Source organism: Oncorhynchus masou, chromosome 6 (genome assembly GCF_036934945.1).
Source record: "Oncorhynchus masou masou isolate Uvic2021 chromosome 6, UVic_Omas_1.1, whole genome shotgun sequence".
In the NCBI taxonomy this organism is placed as follows: Eukaryota; Metazoa; Chordata; class Actinopteri; order Salmoniformes; family Salmonidae; genus Oncorhynchus; species Oncorhynchus masou.
Genome location: NC_088217.1, coordinates 10,809,022 through 10,830,120, shown reverse-complemented (window position 1 = coordinate 10,830,120; position 21,099 = coordinate 10,809,022). Strand labels below are relative to the sequence as shown.

The following is a 21,099-nucleotide window of genomic DNA, read 5'->3' as shown; positions in this document are numbered from 1 at the left end:
AATGTGAAATGGAATCTACACCTCCATTAGGAACACTGGAATGTGAGATGGAATCTACACCTCCATTAGGAACACTGGAATGTGAGATGGAATCTACACCTCCATTAGGAACACTGGGATGTGAGATGGAATCTACACCTCCATTAGGAACACTGGAATGTAAGATGGAATCTACACCTCCATTAGGAACACTGGAATGTGAGATGGAATCTACACCTCCATTAGGAACACTGGAATGTGAGATGGAATCTACACCTCCATTAGGAACACTGGAATGTGAGATGGAATCTACACCTCCATTAGGAACACTGGAATGTGAGATGGAATCTACACCTCCATTAGGATTACTGGAATGTGAGATGTAATCTACACCTCTATTAGGAACACTGGAATGTGAGATGGAATCTACACCTCCATTAGGAACACTGGAATGTGAGATGGAATCTACACCTCCATTAGGAACACTGGAATGTGAGATGGAATCTACACCTCCATTAGGATTACTGGAATGTGAGATGGAATCTACACCTCCATTAGGAACACTGGAATGTGAGATGTAATCTACACCTCCATTAGGAACACTGGAATGTGAGATGGAATCTACACCTCCATTAGGAATACTGGAATGTGAGATGGAATCTACACCTCCATTAGGAACACTGGAATGTGAGATGTAATCTACACCTCCATTAGGAACACTGGAATGTGAGATGGAATCTACACCTCCATTAGGAACACTGGAATGTGAGATGGAATCTACACCTCCATTAGGAACACTGGAATGTGAGATGGAATCTACACCTCCATTAGGAACACTGGAATGTGAGATGGAATCTACACCTCCATTAGGAACACTGGAATGTGAGATGGAATCTACACCTCCATTAGGAACACTGGAATGTGAGATGGAATCTACACCTCCATTAGGAACACTGGAATGTGAGATGGAATCTACACCTCCATTATGATGATAGAAACCCTCATTATTTCGTTGATTTTTCTATTTTCTATACAGCCTACACTTTCTCCTTCTGAACTTGTAACGTGAGTGGGACGGGTGTGGCAATGATCGCAAGATGGCTTCCAACGCAGTTCCATCTCCAACATTGCCAAAACATCCGCAAATCGGGTGTCTGCTATCGCCATTTAAGTCTTGATTTGATTGGACCTATGCCATAGTCTTTCTCCTGTGACCTTCAAGTCTTGTCCTTGAAGCTAAATGTAGAATACAGCACTGTTGTATATGTCAGCCCCTCAGTGATGAAGAGCTGCTTTCCAAATGGCACCCTGTTCCCTGCATAGTGCACTTCTTTTGACCTGAGCCACTATGTAGGTAATGGGGAGTCATTGGGAAGGTACCCAAGGTTAGCCACAGGCGCAGCCATGTGGGAACTTAGAGAGCACAGAGCCAGAGCAGTACTATGATAGTTGGCCAATAGCCCAGTGTAATGGATGTGGTTCAGTGGAACATGTTTCCATGATGCCATACGTTGCCTGAGACCTGCCTGAAGGCTTGTGTTAGCTCCCTGAGCCCTAGCCTTTAGCTCGGTGGGCTAACACAAGCCGTATGGTGTGACTGTTCAGGAGACGTAGGTTCAAACCCAGTTGATCACAGCAGCAGTGTTATAGCCCGCTGAGCGAAAACCAAGGCATGCTATGTAGCCTACCAACAGAGATACCAACATAGGCCCCTAGCCCCCTAAACCCCTAAACCCCTAGCCCTTAAACCCCTAGCCCCTAAACCCTAGCTCCTGTACCCCTAAACCCTTAGCCCTTAAACCCCTAGCCCCTAACCCCTAGCCCGTGTACCCCTAAACCCCTAGCCCTTAAACCCCTAGCCCCTAACCCCTAGCTCCTGTACCCCTAAACCCCTAGCCCTTAAACCCCTAGCCCCTAACCCCTAGCTCCTGTACCCCTAAACCCCTAGACCTTAAACCCCTAGCCCCTAACCCCTAGCTCCTGTACCCCTAAACCCCTAGCCCTTTAACCCCTAGCCCCTAACCCCTAGCTCCTGTACCCCTAAACCCTTAGCCCTTAAACCCCTAGCCCGTGTACCCCTAAACCCCTAGCCCTTAAACCCCTAGCCCCTAACCCCTAGCTCGTGTACCCCTAAACCCCTAGCCCTTAAAACCCTAGCCCCTAACCCCTAGCTCCTGTACCCCTAAACCCCTAGCCCTTAAAGCCCCAGCCCCTAACCCCTAGCCCCTAACCCCTGGCCCTTAAACCCCCAGCCCTTAAACCCCTAGCTCCTGTACCCCTAAACCCCTAGCCCTTAAACCCCTAGCTCCTGTACCCCTAAACCCCTAGCCCTTAAACCCCTAGCCCTTAAACCCTTAGCTCCTGTACCCCTAAACCCCTAGCCCTTAAACCCCTAGCCCCTAGCCACTAACCCCTAGCCCCTAGCCCCTAGCCCCTAGCCCCTAACCCCTAGCCCCTAACCCCTACCCCCTAGCCCTTAAACCCCTAGCCTCTAACCCCTACGCCCTAGCCCTTAAACCCCTAACCCCTACCCCTAGCCCCAAACCCCTAGCCCTTAAACCCCTAGCCCCTAACCCCTATCCCTTAAACCCCTATCCCTTAAACCCCTAGCCCCTAACCCCTAGCCCCTAGCCCCTGACCCCTAGCCCCTAACCCCTAGCCCCTAACCCCTAGCCCCTGCAGACGGGCAAGTCAGCCAGTGGAGGGTTGAGGGTTTCTCGCTTCTGCTAACTTTTATTCATGCATTAGCTGCTGAGAGGAAGAGACCCAGAAAAGGCACTTGCTTCTGAACAATCGCTCTGGCTGTATCAGTGAAGGGATTTAAATGTTTACTTCTCTGTGAAGCTTTTTATCTTGCAGCTGGGAGGGATTGGAGCTATTTAGCTGGTGGCTGGGAGAGATTGGAGCTATTTAGCTGGTGGCTGGGAGAGATTGGAGCTATTTAGCTGGTGGCTGGAGGGATTGGAGCTATTTAGCTGGTGGCTGGGAGAGATTGGAGCTATTTAGCTGGTGGCTGGGAGAGATTGGAGCTATTTAGCTGGTGGCTGGGAGAGATTGGAGCTTTTTAGCTGGTGGCTGGGAGAGATTGGTGCTATTTAGCTGGTGGCTGGGAGAGATTGGAGCTTTTTAGCTGGTGGCTGGGAGAGATTGGTGCTATTTAGCTGGTGGCTGGGAGAGATTGGAGCTTTTTAGCTGGTGGCTGGGAGAGATTGGAGCTATTTAGCTGGTGGCTGGGAGGAATTGAAGCTTTTTAGCTGGTGGCTGGAGGAATTGAAGATTTTTAGCTGGTGGCTGGAAGGAGTTGAAGATTTTTAGCTGGTGGCTGGAGGGATTGAAGATTTTTAGCTGGTGGCTGGAGGGATTGAAGATTTTTAGCTGGTGGCTGAGAGGAATTGAAGATTTTTAGCTGGTGGCTGGAGGAATTGAAGATTTTTAGCTGGTGGCTGGGAGGAATTGAAGATTTTTAGCTGGTGGCTGGAAGGAGTTGAAGATTTTTAGCTGGTGGCTGGAGGGATTGAAGATTTTTAGCTGGTGGCTGGAGGAATTGAAGATTTGTAGCTGGTGGCTGGGAGGAATTGAAGATTTTTAGCTGGTGGCTGGAGGAATTGAAGATTTTTAGCTGGTGGCTGGGAGGAATTGAAGATTTTTAGCTGGTGGCTGGAGGGAATGAAGATTTTTAGTTTGTGGCTGGAGGGATTGAAGATTTTTAGCTTGTGACTGGGAGGGATTGAAGATTTTTAGCTTGCAGCTGGGAGAGATTGTAACTTTTTAGCTGGTGGCTGTGAGGAATTTAAGCTTTTTAGCTGGTGGCTGGGAGGGATTGAAGAATTTTAGCTTGTGGCTGGAGGGAATGAAGATTTTTAGTTTGTGGCTGGAGGGATTGAAGATTTTTAGCTTGTGGCTGGAGGGAATGAAGATTTTTAGTTTGGCTGGAGGGATTGAAGATTTTTAGCTGGTGGCTGGAGGGATTGAAGATTTTTAGCTGGTGGCTGGAGGAATTGAAGATTTTTAGCTGGTGGCTGGGAGGAATTGAAGATTTTTAGCTGGTGGCTGGGAGGGATTGAAGATTTTTAGCTGGTGGCTGGGAGGGAATGAATATTTTTAATTTGTGGCTGGAGGGATTGAAGATTTTTAGATTGTGGCTGGAGGGATTGAAGATTTTTAGCTGGTGGCTGGAGGGATTGAAGAATTTTAGCTGGTGGCTGGGTGGGATTGAAGATTTCAGGTACATACAGTACCACACACACACACACACACAAGTGATGTCACACACACACACACACACACACACACACACACAAGTGATGTGTTTGGAGAGCCAGCAGAGACAGACAGAGCCACACCAGGAAGAGAACAGTGATGGGTTTGAGTTTTAATCAATGTGACAGAAGTTCTGCCAGCTCCACTGGCTTGTCCTTATCTAACTACAAGCCTCTGTGACTCTGCATATAAATGCCACGGCTTGGTAAATGGAACATGTGTTTTGAAGGAATAAACCTCTGTCTTGTCTTGGTGACTCCTTGACTCTGCATAGAGAAAGTCACGGCTAGGATGGAAAATGTATTTGGGGAATATGGAATAAACCTCTTTTGGTAGTCTCTCTTAACAGACTGTTAACTTAATCGAGGTAGCTGGCCTGCGCACACAATATTTGGTTCTATGTTCCACGATTGGTATTACTGTCTTGTCTCTTGGTGACACTTCTTGCCATGCGGTCAGTGACCTGGGCCTGGCCTGGTGACAGAGACACAGGGGATTAAGCCCAGTGTGACACCATAGTGTAGTAAGCGTGTTCAGACAGTGTGGAGTTTGATACTAAGCTGGTTGGGCTCTAGGCCTTACTAAGCCATCCGTCATTGAAAATAAGAATTTGTTCTTATAACTGAATTGCCTGGTTAAATAAAGGTAAAAAATAAAATAAAAATAAAAGGCCATCTGGGACAGGTTGGGGTTAAGACTAGGCTGGGGACAGGCAGTGGACTGCTGGGGTTAAGACTAGGCTGTGGACAGGTTGGGGTTAAGACTAGGCTGGGGACAGGCAGTGGACTGCTGGGGTTAAGACTAGGCTGTGGACAGGTTGGGGTGAAGACTAGGCTGGGGACAGGCAGTGGACTGCTGGGGTTAAGACTAGGCTGGGGACAGGTTGGGATTAAGACTAGGCTGGGGACAGGTTGGGGTTAAGACTAGGCTGGGGACAGGTTGGGGTTAAGACTAGGCTGTGGACAGGCTGGGGTCAGGTTGGGGTTAAGACTAGGCTGGGGACAGGTTGGGGTTAAGACTAGGCTGGGGACAGGTTGGGGTTAAGACTAGGCTGGGGACAGGTTGGGGTTAAGACTAGGCTGGGGACAGGTTGGGATTAAGACTAGGCTGGGGACAGGTTGGGGTTAAGACTAGGCTGTGGACAGGTTGGGGTTAAGACTAGGCTGGGGACAGGCAGTGGACTGCTGGGGTTAAGACTAGGCTGTGGACAGGTTGGGGTTAAGACTAGGCTGGGGACAGGTTGGGGTTAAGACTAGGCTGGGGACAGGTTGGGGTTAAGACTAGGCTGGGGACAGGTTGGGGTTAAGACTAGGCTGGGGACAGGTTGGGGTTAAGACTAGGCTGTGGACAGGCTGGGGACAGGTTGGGGTTAATAATAAGCTGGGGACAGGCTGGGGTTGACTAGACTGGGGACAGACTGGAGTTAGGGAGGCAGGGAAGTGGCAGTAGAGTGTACTAGACAGGAGAAAGTGTCTTAGCAGGTTAAGTGCTTAGTTACCCCATTGTCCATCTGTCTCGGCCATGCCAGCGTCCTATCCTGTTGCCAGTCACATACAACAGCTGCTTTAAATACACACAGGCCATATAAGACAGCTGCTTTAAACTGACCATCCTACCGATCCTCCACTTCGGCGATGTCATCTACAAAATAGCCTCCAATAGTGCCATCCGTTTTGTCACCAAATCCCCATATACTACCCACCACTGCGACCTGTACGCTCTCTTTGGCTGGCCCTCGCTTCATTTTCGTTGGCCAAACCCACTGGCTCCAGGTCATCTACAAGACCCTGCTAGGTAAAGCCCCACCTTATCTCAGCTCAGCTTATCTCAGAGAGATATACCTGCTGGAGCGCGTGCTACAGGTGGGTGCTGCTATGGTGACCACCATAGCAGCACCCACCTGTAGCACGCGCTCCAGCAGGTATATCTCTCTGGTCACCCACAAAACCAATTCCTCCTTTGGCCGCCTCTCCTTCCAGTTCTCTGCTGCCAATGACTGGAACGAACTACAAAAATCTCTGAAACTGGAAACACTTATCTCCCTCACTAGCTTTAAGCACCAACTGTCAGAGCAGCTCACAGATTACTGCACCTGTACATAGCCCATCTATAATTTAGCCCAAACAACAACCTCTCCCCCTACTGTATTTATTTATTTAGCTCCTTTGCACCCCATTATTTCTCTCTCTACTTTGCACATTCTTCCACTGCAAATCTACCATTCCAGTGTTTTACTTGCTATATTGTATTTGCTTCGCCACCATGGCCTTTTTTTTGCCTTTACCTCCCTTATCTCACCTCATTTGTTCACATCGTATATAGACTTGTTTCTACTGTATTATTGACTGTATGTTTGTTTTACTCCATGTGTACCTCTGTGTCGTTGTATGTGTCGAACTGCTTTGCTTTATCCTGGCCAGGTCGCAATTGTAAATGAGAACTTGTTCTCAAATTGCATACCTGGTTAAATAAAGGTGAAATAAAAAATACACACAGGCCGTATGAGACAGCTCTACAGTATGTAGCCACAATTTAACACTGTAGAAAAATGGCAGAGAACAAGGCTATTTGACTGCTATTTATCTGATCAAAAAACAGTTGACAGTGAAAATCTTGTCTTGGTTTATTTCACAGCTGATTTAAGCTGGTACTTACCTGGTGTTAACTAAGAACTGTGTGGAAATCTTTCTTTACTTCACTCTTTCTTTCCAGGCTCCATCACACTGTTGTTCCTGTTGTCATGTGACACCCTGTTGAGTGATGGACCACCCACTTTGCTGTCCACCTTCCAGCCCTCTCCTCTGTCCCTCATTGACCTGGATCTAGATGTGGAGGAGCAGCCTGAGATGATGACCGGTAGGTTAGAGAAGCGGGCCAGCAACCAGAGGGTTGCTGGTTCATTTCCAATATCTGACTGAAACATCTGGTATGGCAACTGGAGCCTCACTGGCATCAGTACCCTAGATGCAATCTCCTGCTGTTGTGCCTTTGAGCAAGGTATTTAACCCCTGAGAAACGAGTCCAGGGAGAGTGTTTGTATCTTTGGGGTCGGGCTATAACCAAAATACAAATGTCTGTGGATTGACAATAAAGTAAATAATAAATCAAGACAATAAAGTATAATTTTTCTCTGTAGTTCCAGGCACCCCCACCACGGTACCAGGCCTAACCTCCCAGGGACGGGAGACCTCCCAGCAGGACACGTCCCAGGAGTCCTCAGGGTTCTTCAGTGAGGACGGTGAAGACAACAAGCCTCTCCAGTCCTCTGTTAATCTCTGGGACGATGTCAGAGACCAAGTCAACATCCCTGGTCTAGACAGGAAGTCCCTCAGAGGTATGTAGACTATGTATATGACAGTGGTATGTCCTTCCTGTCAGACTTCAGAGTTCCCCCGCTACACCTTGTCCATTATTTTGTGCCAAGGGACAGGAGAAAGACAGGGAAGACCCTCGATAGCGGGAATACAAGGCAGCATGTAACGTGTCTCAAACAGCAGCACCAGACACACTGTAGAAGTGATTGTGGTACTGCTGAAATGGGTTTAGTTCGGCTCAGAACTGTTTATTTTGGTAGGCTGGGCACAGGCAGAGCACTGCAGAGAAAGTGGAGACTGACTCGCTGCATTATGCAGAAGGGGGAATGGGAATATCTTTCACAGGCCAAAGTGGCAGACCTGGATTCAAATCATATTTGAAATCATTTCAAATACAAAAATCTGTGCTTGATTGAACTCGCCTAGCTTAAAAGACAAAATGGAATAGTCCCAAAATGGCAAATCACCACCCACCTGGTACTCCAGGCAGGCTAGAGCAGACACTAAAATATCTGAAAGATTTCAGTTAGTATTTGAACCCAGGGATGGACCGCGGTGGCAAATGGGATTCCACACTGCAGATATCGGGTGGAGTCGACTTTCAGGCTAAAAAACACCAGCAGCAGTTTAGTCTCTGTAGCCTCTGTGGTTATATAGCCTAGCTTAGCCTGGTGGTTCAGTCTATATGCTGTCTATAGGAGTTGGCAAGACAGCACAAACAGATCTGGGACCAGGCTATGGTTTTGGAACCGAGTCTGTTTGTGTTTTAGCTAGGTCCTCTCTGTCTTTGTTAGTTCACCGTCGTGACGAACATGAGTGACTCGACAGAGATAGAAGAGTTACAGTGTCTGCAGTACAGTACCGGACTCATAGTTATGCCAGTTGACTTTCAGCATTAGCTCAGTCCTCCTCTCTTTCTTAGTACTAAAGCCTCTCTCTTTAACCCACTGAACTCAGAGATCACTGAACAGATGACACAAAGGAATCCATGCGGGGACATGCTGTCACTCTCAGTTTTCTATTCCAGAACGATAGGGTTTAATCTGTGGCTGGGAAATCGTTTCTGAATGTACATCGTGTTTCAATGGGACTGACTGTAATTCTGTGTGTGTGTGTGTGGGGGGGGGGGGGCTGCAAGTGAGCAAATTAAGTGTGTGTGTGTGAATGAGTGTGTAGAGATCTGTGAGTGTAGGCTAGTTGAGAACAAGTTCTCATTTGCAACTGCGACCTGGCCAAGATAAAGCATAGCAGTGTGAACAGACAACACAGAGTTACACATGGAGTAAACAATTAACAAGTCAATAACACAGCAGAAAAAAAAGAGAGTCTATATACACTGTGTGCAAAAGGCATGGGGAGGTAGGTGAATAATTACAATTTTGCAGATTAACACTGGAGTGATAAATGGTCATGTACAGGTAGAGATACTGGTGTGCAAAAGAGCAGAAAAGAAAAATAAATATAAACAGTATGGGGATGAGGTAGGTCAAATTGGGTGGGCTATTTACCGATAGACTATGTACAACTGCAGCGATCAGTTAGCTGCTCAGATAGCAGATGCTAGAAGTTGGTGAGGGAGATAAAAGTTACCTGCCTGTAGTCCGTATAGCCCTTTTGTTAGCTATACATCAGTCTTATGGTTTGGCGGTAGAAGCTGTTCAGGAGCCTGTTGGTGTTGGACTTGCCGTTTGGAAGCTGAGAGAACAGTCTATGGCTTGGGTAGCTGGAGTCTTCAACAATTTTCCAGGCATACCTTTAACACCGCCTGGATGACAGGTAGCTCGGGCCCCAGTGATGTACTGGGCTGTCCGCACCACCCTCTGTAGCGCCATGTGATCGAAGGCGGTGCAGTTGCCATACCAAGTAGTGACGCAGAGTCAGTCAAGATCCTCTCAATGGTTTCAGCAGTATAACTTTTTTTGGAGGATTTGAAGGCTCATACCAAACTTTTTCAGTAGGGATTGACATTCCTGTCTGTGTTGTGGATAATACATTTGTCTCAGCCACACTGACACATGACACATGTCACATGACACATGTCACATGACACATGTCACATGTGTCACCATCTACACCATCTACTGTTTCTTGCCTATGCTGCTCTGCACCATCACTCATTCATATCTTTATGTACATATTCTTTATCCCCTTACACTGTGTATAAGAAATTAGTTTTAGAATTGTTAGTTAGATTACTTGTTGGTTATTACTGCATTGTCGGAACTGGAAGCGCAAGCATTTCGCTACACTCGCATTAACATCTGCTAACCATGTGTATGTGACAAATAAAATTTGATTTGATTTGATGTCACATGTCACATCACAGCGTTAAAGAGCCTCCCTGAGTTAAACCTAATCTGTTACCGCAATCCAAATAAAACAACAAGTAATTCATCGGTTACTACTGTGTGTACTAGTAAATACCTACTCTAAAATCAAGTACTACCATTTCTTCTTGATTTTCTCAGGTTACAGTCAAACCCTCTCCCAGTCTTTCACCTCTCCTATGGAGGAACCCAGACAGGGGAACCACACTTCTCCTTTCATGACTGCGATGGAGAACCTGGAGCGGGAGTTATGGGAGATGGAGAGAGAGTCCAGCGGCCTCCCCATAGAGCCTGGCTATGCCCAGGACCAGGGCCTGTCTACCACCACCACCATCCCTGCTGCTGACCCGGTGGTTCCTGTAGACTCCACCACCTTAGACCCACAATATGTCCCTGTACACGGGGGCCAGGAATCACCTCCTGGGGACACAGTGGAGGTAGAGGTAGCTGAGGAGGAAGAGGAGACGGATGGGGAGATGAAGAGGGAGAGTCCCACCACTGAGCCTGACGTCTCCATCGCCACCTCAAGACCCACCCTCCCAGAGGTGGGTCTCTTCCCCAGCTTTGGGCCCCTCCAGCCGGACAACATTCATACAGAAGACCGGGAGGAGGTGGTGGAGGAAGAGGATGAAGAGGAAGAGGAGACAGTGGTCCTTGGAGGACCTGGGAGTGACAGGGGGAGAGGAGGGTCCATCTCTCCCCTGACCACGGTCCCCTCTGCTTCTTTGGCCCCCACAGTCGGCTTCACAGAGGACTCCTGGGATCGTCTGGAGGATGGGAGGGAGGGGCAGGAGGAGGAGGAGAGGAGGCAGGAGGAGCAGGAGGTTAAAAATGGAACAGAGCTGTTAACAGAGATCCTCCATGGTGCACACTTCTCACAGGAGATACAGCAGGTACAGGTTCAAGTTCAGGTTCAGGTACAGGTATGAGTACAGGTTCAAGTTCAGATACAGGTACAGGTTCAGGTACAGGTACAGGTTCAAGTTCAGATACAGGTACAGGTACAGGTTCAAGTTCAGATACAGGTTCAGGTACATGTACGAGTACAGGTTCAAGTTCAGGTACAGGTTCCTCCATTCAAGTTCAGGTTCAGGTTCAGGTACAGGTACGAGTACAGGTTCAGGTTCAAGTTCAGGTACAGGTTCATGTTCAGGTACAGGTACGAGTACAGGTTCAGGTCCAGGTTTGGGTACGGGTTCAGGTACAGGTTCATGTTCAGGTACAGGTACGAGTACGGGTTCAGGTACAGGTACGAGTACGGGTTCAGGTACAGGTTCAAGTTCAGGTACGAGTACGGGTTCAGGTACAGGTTTGGGTACAGGTTCAGTAGTATCTCTCATGTAGTTCAGTAAACTATGATCATATGATGAGTAACCTGAGACCTGAAGACTTTGTTAACTCCCTGAGGTAATGTCCAAGCTTTAGTTCAGCGGGTTACCACTTAGGAGACTCTAGTTTGAACCCACTCTGTCACACTATTGAACTGTGTATTTTGAGTGTTGTAAATTGGTTTAACAACCTTGTGCTTGCTCATATTAACTCCTCTCTTCGTGTAACCAACAGGTGATCTGTGTGGACTGGAGCGATCTGGCTGGGAAGGGCTACATCATCCTCAACATGTCAGACAGCGTTGACTGTGTGAGTACCACAACGTTGAGTTCCACAATGTTGAGGACCATAAAGTGACTAACTAAACTCAGCAAAAAAAGAAACGTCCTCTCACTGTCAACTACGTTTATTTCCAGCAAACTTAACATGTGTAAATATTTGTATGAACATATCAAGATTCAACAACTGAGACATACATTGAGCAAGTTCCACAGACGTGTGACTAACAGAAATGGACGAATGTTTCCCTGAACAAAGGAGGGGTTAAAATCAAAAGTAACAGTCAGTATCTGGTGTGGCCACCAGCTGCATTAAGTACTGCAGTGCATCTCCTCCTCATGGGCTGCACCAGATTTGCCAGTTCTTGCTGTGAGATGTTACCCCACTCTTCCACCAAGGCACCTGCAAGTTCCCAGACATTGAGGGGGGAACTGGGGGGAATTTTTTAAATTTTACCTTTATTTTACTAGGCAAGTCAGTTAAGAACAAATTCTTATTTTCAATGACGGCCTAGGAATAGTGGGTTAACTGCCTGTTCAGGGGCAGAATGACAGATTTGTACCTTGTCAGCTCAGGGATTTGAACTTGCAACCTTTCGGTTACTAGTCCAATGCTCTAACCACTAGGCTACCCTGCCACCCTAGCCCACTAGGAATGGCCCTAGCCCTCACCCTCTGATCCAACAGGTCCCAGACGTGCTCAATGGGATTGAGATCCGGGCTCTTCACTGGCCATGGCAGAACACTGACATTCCTGTCTTGCAGGAAATCACGCACAGAACGAGCAGTATGGCTGGTGGCATTGTCATGCTGGAGCGTGTCAGCATGAGCCTGCAGGAAGGGTACCACATGAGGGAGGAGGATGTCTTCCCTGTAACGCACAGCGTTACAAGCTCAGTCCGATGATGCTGGGAAGTTATTTGGATTTTTACGAATTATCTTTGAAAGACAGGGTCCTGAAAAAGGGACGTTTCTTTTTTTGCTGAGTTTACATCATGCCGATTTTATAGGACCATAGTAATGCAGCACTATATTGCTGCTCTTTGTTAAGACAATTCCCTACAATAATTTCATGACTACTAGTTGAATCTATAATTGAATCAATATGGCATGATGGGATGATCAGCCTGGTTAAACTGTAGTGAGTGTAGTGTTCAGTCTGTTTTTAACCAGGCTAGCCAATAGATTCAGATTAGCTCCATTGTTGTCCTTCACGGTGAGACAAACAGGAGTTAACAGACAGGCCTTCCTGTCCTCTGACAGTCGGACCTTAAACACAACATCCTCCTCACCATCCGTCACACCCCATCCATCACCCAAGAGTCTTCCGTCACCATGGAAACAACACAAAGCAATGCGATTATAATCAATGTGACCTTTTGGGTTGTCACGCCAACCGCTGCAGAGTAACCAGCAGTACCCAGCAGGGAGGAAGAGAGAAACTCTCAGATCCACAGAACGACATGTTTTGTTTTGGAAATAGCAGCTCCTACACACGGGAGTGTGATTAATTCAACACAATACTTGGCAGTAGATTGATTTATTAAAACATGCATGCAATGACAACAACAGACAACATCACCACCTGGACTTATCTTTTGTTAAACAGTTGTGTATTTGTTTGTCTGTCTGTCTGTTTACTCTACCTTATCCTCAGGCCTCAGATCTGTTTGGTTTCTGCTAGTTCCCTAACTTCATAGGAGTTGGTTAAAAGCATAAAGCAAACTGATCTGACAGTAATCAGGCTACCTGGTTCCCCTGTTTTCACTGTGACCGTGACCTTTGACCTCTCCTTTTGTTATCAGAATGAGATCCGTGTGGAGAGTGGGGACCGGCTTTTGGAGCTACACTGTTAGAAAAAAATGGTTCCAAACGGGTTCTTCAGCTGTCCCCATAGGAGAACCCTTTTGGGTTCCATGTAGACCTCTCTGTAAAAAGGGCTCTACATGGGGTTCTACCTGGAACAGAAAGGGTTCTTCAAATTGTTCTCTTATGGGGATAGCCGAAGAACCCTTTTAGGTTCTAGATACATTCTAGGTTCTACGGCTGTCTCCATAAACCCTTTCTGGTTCAATGTAGAACCATTTTGGTTCCAGGTAGAGCTCTTTTGGGTTCCAGGTAGAATCATTTCACATGGGGTACAACATGGAAAACAAAAGGTTTCTACCTGGAACCAAAAAGGGTTCTCCTATGGGGACAACCGAAGAACCCTTTTGGAGTGTAGCTTTTAAGTGTAGAGACAGCCTTCTCTAACTAACTAACTAACTAACTTTGCCCTAACCCTGTGACATCTCTGTCTCCTGGTCAGGATGAGTTCCGTGTGGAGAGTGGGGACCGGCTCCTGGAGCTACTAGAAACAGCCTTCTCTAGGAAGATGGACAGTCCTCAGGGCTCCTGGCTCATCTCTCTCTCTAAACCCACCATGCAGGACCACCAGCTGCTCATCACACTGGCCAGCGAACACGGTAAGAGAATGTCTACAGACATACTGTATGACATCATTGGGTAGGACCTATGACTGTGTGTAGGACCCAGCTCTGGTTCACTTTCTCCCTTCATTCAAGTTCCAGGCCTACTTATGGGCATGTTTCTACTGGAGATCATTAGGGAATGTGTGATTTTGAGTCAAGTTCCTCTGGAGTGGAGTACAAAACTTGCTTACTTGGTCTTGTGCATATAATTGATTTATTTCTGAAATCTGCCTGTCTTTTAGGAGTTATTGCCACCAAGGATGTGCTGTCGATGTTAGGTGAGATAAGGAAAGGTTTACACGAGGTAAGACGCTTTTGTTCATTGGAATTTACAACCTTATATATGTTACAGCTGTACAGTAGTTTTTTAGTCTGATCCACATAGTAGGAATAGACTGAGCATAAACAGCATTTCTGGGACCAGGCTAGTAATTTATCTGTCTGGACCAGGCTAGTAATTCATCTGTCTGGACCAGGCTAGTAATCCATCTGTCTGGACCAGGCTAGTAATTTATCTGTCTGGACCAGGCTAGTAATTCATCTGTCTGGACCAGGCTAGTAATTCATCTGTCTGGACCAGGCTAGTAATTCATCTGTCTGGACCAGGCTAGTAATTCATCTGTCTGGACCAGGCTAGTAATCCATCTGTCTGGACCAGGCTAGTAATTCATCTATCTGGACCAGGCTAGTAATTCATCTATCTGGACCAGGCTAGTAAGTCATCTGTCTGGACCAGGATAGTAATTCATCTGTCTGGACTAGGCTAGTACAGTGCCTTGCAAAAGTATTCACCCCCCTTGGCATTTTTCCTATATTGTTGTCTTACAACCTGGAATTAAAATAGATTTTTTTTGGGGGGGGGGGTTGTATCATTTGATGTACACAACATGCCTACCACTTTGAAAATGCAAAATACTTTTTCTTGTAAAAACAAACAAGAAATAAGACAAAAAAACTGAAAACTTCAGCGTGCATAACTATTCACCCCCCCTCCCAAAGTCAATACTTTGTAGAGCCACCCTTTGCAGCAATTATAGCTGCAAGTCTCTTGAGATATGTCTCTATAAGCTTGGCAAATCTAGCCACTGGGATTTTTGCCCATTCTTGAAGGCAAAACTGCTCCAGCTCCTTCAAGTTGGATGGGATCCTGTCTGTCTGTCTGTCTGTTTACTCTACCTTATCCTCAGGCCTCAGATCTGTTTGGTTTCTGCTAGTTCCCTAACTTCATAGGAGTTGGTTAAAAGCACAAAGCAAACTGATCTGACAGCAATCAGGCTACGTGGTTCCCCTGTGTTCACTGTGACCGTGACCTTTGACCTCTCCTTTGGTATCAGGATGAGATCCGTGTGGAGAGTGGGGACCGGCTTTTGGAGCTACACTGTTAGAAAAAAATGGTTCCAAACGGGTTCTTCAGCTGTCCCCATAGGAGAACCCTTTTGGGTTCCAGGTAGAACCCTTTTTGGGTTCCATGTAGACCCCTCTGTAAAAATGGCTCTACGTGGGGTTCTACCTGGAACGAAAGGGGTTCTTCAAATTGTTCTCCTGTGTGGACAACCGAAGAACCCTTTTAGATTCTTGACACAATCTAGAACATTAAAGGGTTCTTCGGCTGTCCCCATAAAATAACACTGAAGAACCCTTTTTGGTTCCAGGTAGAACTCTTTTGGGTTCCATGTAGAATCATTTCACATAGGGTACAACATGGAACCCAAAAAGTTTCTACCTGGAACCAAAAAGGGTTCTCCAATGGGGACAACCAAAGAACCCTTTTGGGGTGTACAGCAATCTTTTAAGTCATACCACAGATTCTCAATTGGTTGGATTGAGGTCTGGGCTTTGACTAGGCCATTCCAAGACATTTAAATGTTTCCCCTTAAACCACTCGAGTTTTGCTTTAGCAGTATGCTTAGGGTCATTGTCCTGCTGGAAGGTGAACCCCCGCCCCAGTCTCAAATCTCTGGAAGACTGAAACAGGTTTCCCTCAAGAATTTCCCTGTATTTAGCGCCATCCATCATTCCTTCAATTCTGACCAGTTTCCCAGACCCTGATGATGAAAAACATCCCCACAGCATTTTTATTTTATTACCTTAATTTAACCAGGCAAGTCAGTTATGAAGAAATTCATATTTTCAATGACGGCCTTGGAACAGTGGGTTAACTGCCTTGTTCAGAGACAGAATGACAGATTTTTGCCTTGTCAGTTCGGGGATTCGATCTTGCAATCTTTCGGTTACTAGTCCAACGCTCTAACCACCAGGCATGATGCTGCCACCACCATGCTTCACTGTGGGGATGGTGTTCTCGGGGTGAAGTGAGATTTGAAGTGAGATGTTGGGTTTGTACCAGACATAGCATTTTCCTTGATGGCCAAAAAGCTAAATTTTAGTCTCATCTGACCAGAGTACCTTCTTCCATATTTTTGGGGAGTCTCCCACATGCCGAATGTGCAAAATGTGTTTGCTTATTTTTTTCTTTAAGTAATGTCTTTTTTCTGGCCACTTCCGTAAAGCCCAGCTCTGTGGAGTGTATGTCTTAACGTGGTCCTATGGACAACTACTCCAATCTCCGCTGTGGAGCTCCTTCAGGGTTATCTTTGGTCTCTTTGTTTCCTCTCTGATTAATGCCCTCCTTGCCTGGCCCTTGAGTTTTGGTGGGCGGCCCTCTCCTGGCAGGTTTGTTGAAGTGCCATATTATTTCCATTTTTTAATAATGAATTTAATGGTGCTCTGTGGGATGTTCAAAGATTTGGATATTTATTTATAACTCAACCCTGATCTGTACTTCTCCACAACTTTGTCCCTGACCTGTTTTGACCTTGGTCTTCATGGTGCCGCTTGCTTGGTGACGGCCCTTGCTTGGTGGTGTTGCAGACTCTGGGGCCTTTCAGAACAGGTGTATATGTACTGAGATCATGTGACAGATCATGTGACACTTCGATTGCACCCAGGTGGACTTATTTTGACTATTTTGTGTATGATAACTGCCTAAGCTGAAGACTAGGGTAAGACCAGTGGTGTTGCAGACTCTGGGGCCTTTCAGAACAGGTGTATATATACTGAGATCATGTGACAGATCATGTGACACTTAGATTGCACATAGGTGGACTTTATTTAAGTAATTATGTGACTTCTGAAGGTAATTGGTTGCACCAGGTCTTATTTATGGGCTTCATAGCAAAGGGGTGAATACATATGCACACACCACTTTTCATTTAATTTTTTGTAAAAAAAAATTAAACAAGTAATTTAATTTAATTTCACTTCACCAATTTGTACTATTTTGTATATGTCCATTACATGAAATCCAAATAAAAATCTATTTAAAGTACAGGTTGTAATGCAACAAAATAGGAAAAAACGGCAAGGGGGGATGAATACTTTTGCAAGGCACTGTATATTCATCTGTCTGGACCAGGCTACTAATTAATCAGTCTGGATGAAACTGAACTGTTCCATATGTCTGGTTCTGGTTCCAGATTGGTATCCAGAGCTACAGCAGTGCTAGCACCTGTCACTCCAGACCCAGTCAGACGCGGAGTGACTACGGGAAGCTGTTTGTGGTCCTGGTGATCATAGGTTCTATCTGTGTGGTCATCATCGCCTCTGGTCTAATCTATATCTGCTGGCAGAGACGCCTGCCTAAGCTGAAGACTAGGGTAAGACCAGCCTGACGCCTGCCTAAGCTGAAGACTAGGGTAAGACCAGCCTGACGCCTGCCCAAGCTGAAGACTAGGGTAAGACCAGCCTGATGACTACTTAAGCTGAAGACTAGGGTAAGACCAGCTTGATGACTGCCCAAGCTGAAGACTAGGGTAAGACCAGCTTGATGACTGCCTAAGCTAGAGACTAGGGTAAGACCAGCTTGATGACTGTCTAAGCTTGAGACTAGGGTAAGACCAGCTTGATGACTGCCTAAGCTAGAGACTAGGGTAAGACCAGCCTGATGACTGCCTAAGCTGAAGACTAGGGTAAGACCAGCTTGATGACTGCCTAAGCTTGAGACTAGGGTAAGACCAGCTTGATGACTGCCTAAGCTGAAGACTATGGTAAGACCAGCCTGATGACTGCCTAAGCTTGAGACTAGGGTAAGACCAGCCTGATGACTGCCTAAGCTAGAGACTAGGGTAAGACCTGCTTGGTAACTGCCTAAGCTGAGGACTATGGTAAGACCAGCTTGATGACTGCCTAAGCTTGAGACTACGGTAAGACCAGCCTGATGACTGCCTAAGCTGAAGACTAGGGTAAGACCAGTTTGATGACTGCCTAAGCTAGAGACTAGGGTAAGACCAGCTTGATGACTGCCTAAGCTAGAGACTAGGGTAAGACCAGCTTGATGACTGACTAAGCTAGAGACTAGGGTAAGACCAGCTTGGTAACTTTCTAAGCTAGAGACGAGGGTAAGACCAGCCTGATGACTGTCTAAGCTGAAGACTAGGGTAAGACCAGCTTGGTAACTTTCTAAGCTGGATACTATGGTAAGACCAGCTTGATAACTTGGAAAGTGCTAGTAATTTTTTTGTTAGGAAGGAACGCATTGTAGAGGAGTTATTGGTGTGTTGTGCATACTATGTACTACATACTACAGACACACAAGCTCTCTCTCACACACACACACACACACACACACACACACACACACACACACACACACACACACACACACACACACACGCACAGCCAACGCTCCGCTCCTGTCTCATGTACTATATATATGTAGAGACAATAAACACTGGACACTTCCCATTTCTTTTATACAGTTTTTCACCCTGTGTGTATTCATATAGTGGATTATTCACATAGCTTATTCTAATATATCTACAAATGTACCTGGCATTTCGTTACACTATTTATATACACCACGTACTTATATAGTGTGATTCCTAACATTGTAATATATTTCCTGCTCTACATATCATCTTGTTTGTGTACATACTCAGATTGTATTTGGATTACTGACAGTGTTATTTGGTTTGTTATTAATTGTATATTCGTTCTGACATTCTTGATTTCTCCTTTCTAGTTTTGGATTATTTGTGTACTTGCTTGACATTTGAATGCACTGTTAGGAGCTATTAGCATAACCAGTATTTCGCTGCACCCGCTATAACATTTGCTAAACAGTGTACTTGACCAATAAACTTTGATTAGAATGCAACAAAATACTTGCATTCCAGTTTGTTCATGTGTAAGTCATTTTATATCATTGCCGTTATGAAAACACATTTTTTTTCTTCTCCTGGTCTCTCCCAAGACTCGAGGTGAGGAGCTCCATTTTGTGGAAAACGGCTGCCATGACAACCCCACCCTCGACGTGACGAGTGACGGGGGACAGCCGGAGATGCAGGAGAAGAAACATCACCATTACCAACACGCTAACGGACTGACGGCTGGGACCGGGTCTGGGGGGGTGGTCGGGGGGGAGGGAGGGAGTAGTGGCTGGCAGGTCCTGGTCAACAAACCTGGAGGGAAGGAAGAGGATAATATGGAAGAGGACACACACCTTTAGTAAAGAGATGAAGAAGAGTGAAGGAGGATGGAAAAAGGATAGCCTGGATCCAGATCTATTTGTGCTGTCTTGCCGACTTCTATGGTCATTGTCACATTTGTCTTGGTAAAGACGGCACAAACAGACCTGGGAGTCGGACTAGGCTAGACAGAGAACTCATGATGAAGAAGCAAACAATCATCAGTGTTGTGAAACTTGTGAATGCATCGGCTGTCAAATTAGAAACACACGTGAAGTAAACTAATCAGAAGAAACAACTTCTTTAAACTACTTAGATGTTTTATCTATTGACTATGATTATATGATATGGACTTGATCATCTACTCTGCTTTCCTTTTTTTGTCAACTAAGCATGATTCACATCTATTACTAAACACTGTACAGCCACAGGGACCTTTCAGAATGGTGAAATATTGAATGTTAGAATATCCAATCAGAGTGAATAGAGGAGATATCCCTCTGTTGTGAGTATGAATGTTCGTAGTGGAACTGCTGAAGTTAGGATATTGTATTTAACATGTTGAATGCAGACGCGATATGCTAGCTATTCTGTATTATGTCACGTTGGAATGACTCCTCTGTATCTGGTCAGTTCACACTGATCTTATTTCAAAATCACACAATAATTTGGAAGCGTCCATTACTCCCAGCCTCCTTTCAATCAAGAATAAGTCAACAAAATAACTAGTTTGCTTGCCGGATCTGATAGCTTTAGCAAACTGATCTCTGGCTGCTGTGGCATGGTAACAAACAAGGGGTTGGCTAAAGCACGAGCACATCTGGCAACCAGACTGCAAAACAACAGAGGGAGGCTGACAATATTTAAAACGCTTTCAGTTATATAACACTGAATTAATTGATTATAAGCACAGCTAATATTGTTTTGGGGCTATTAACTGTAGAAGTGAAGGCCGGTAAATATGAATGTATTTTGAAATCATGCTGCTAGAATTTCTTCTGTGGCATTAATGACATTCTGTCATTTAAATGTGAACAATATATCTTCTCTGCCTGGCAGTATTGCCACTGCTTCAAAATGGTGGGATATGTTTTTAGTGCACAGTCAGCTTGAGGTCAGCTTATTTTACAGAAAGCGAACAATATCACCAAGCAGGCATGCTGGCACACATCTCCCATAGCCTACACTGTGCTTGGCCTATAAGTATTTGAAACGCTTAAATCAGTAATACAAGCTAAAACTGTTTTGTGTATGTGTGTTTGTGTGTGTGTGCGTGCGTGCGTGCTAGTGTGTGTGTGTGTATGTGTGTGTGTGTGTGTGTGGGGGGGGGGGGGGGTCGCTTCCAAAACTAGTAAGATCTTATATTGGAGGGATCGGCTACTAAACCAATGCTGTCCCTTCCTTGTTTGTTGTATTTCGCATGACTAAACAAGCAGATAGCCACTATGTGTTTTAAATTCTGTATTGGAGGGTTGACCTCGCCAGGGTCGTGTTCATTAGGCATCAAACGGAAGAAAACTAACTGAATCAGGGAGGGACTACTTGACTTGTCCAATAAGAAACACACATTTTCATATTCCGTTGCAAGATGTTTTAAAACATTTTCCGTTGCGTTCCCTAATGAACACGACCGAGGAAAGTTCAGAGAATAGGAGAACCAATTATTTATATATACA

The 21,099-nt window shown here is 45.8% G+C and overlaps 1 protein-coding gene across 1 annotated transcript in view; it reads left to right on the top strand.

Moving 5' to 3' along the window:
• Nucleotides 1-20,738, top strand: part of podxl2 (podocalyxin-like 2) — a 38,051-nt gene extending 17,313 nt beyond the window's left edge. The window contains exons 2-9 of the mRNA XM_064967509.1: nt 6,952-7,095; nt 7,376-7,573; nt 10,022-10,773; nt 11,444-11,518; nt 13,796-13,952; nt 14,201-14,262; nt 17,435-17,614; nt 19,210-20,738. Coding sequence (XP_064823581.1) covers nt 6,952-7,095; nt 7,376-7,573; nt 10,022-10,773; nt 11,444-11,518; nt 13,796-13,952; nt 14,201-14,262; nt 17,435-17,614; nt 19,210-19,464 — 1,823 coding nt within the window. The 3' untranslated portion in view covers nt 19,465-20,738. The remainder of the gene's footprint in view (nt 1-6,951; nt 7,096-7,375; nt 7,574-10,021; nt 10,774-11,443; nt 11,519-13,795; nt 13,953-14,200; nt 14,263-17,434; nt 17,615-19,209) is intronic.
• The last annotated feature ends 361 nt before the right edge of the window (nt 20,739-21,099 follow it).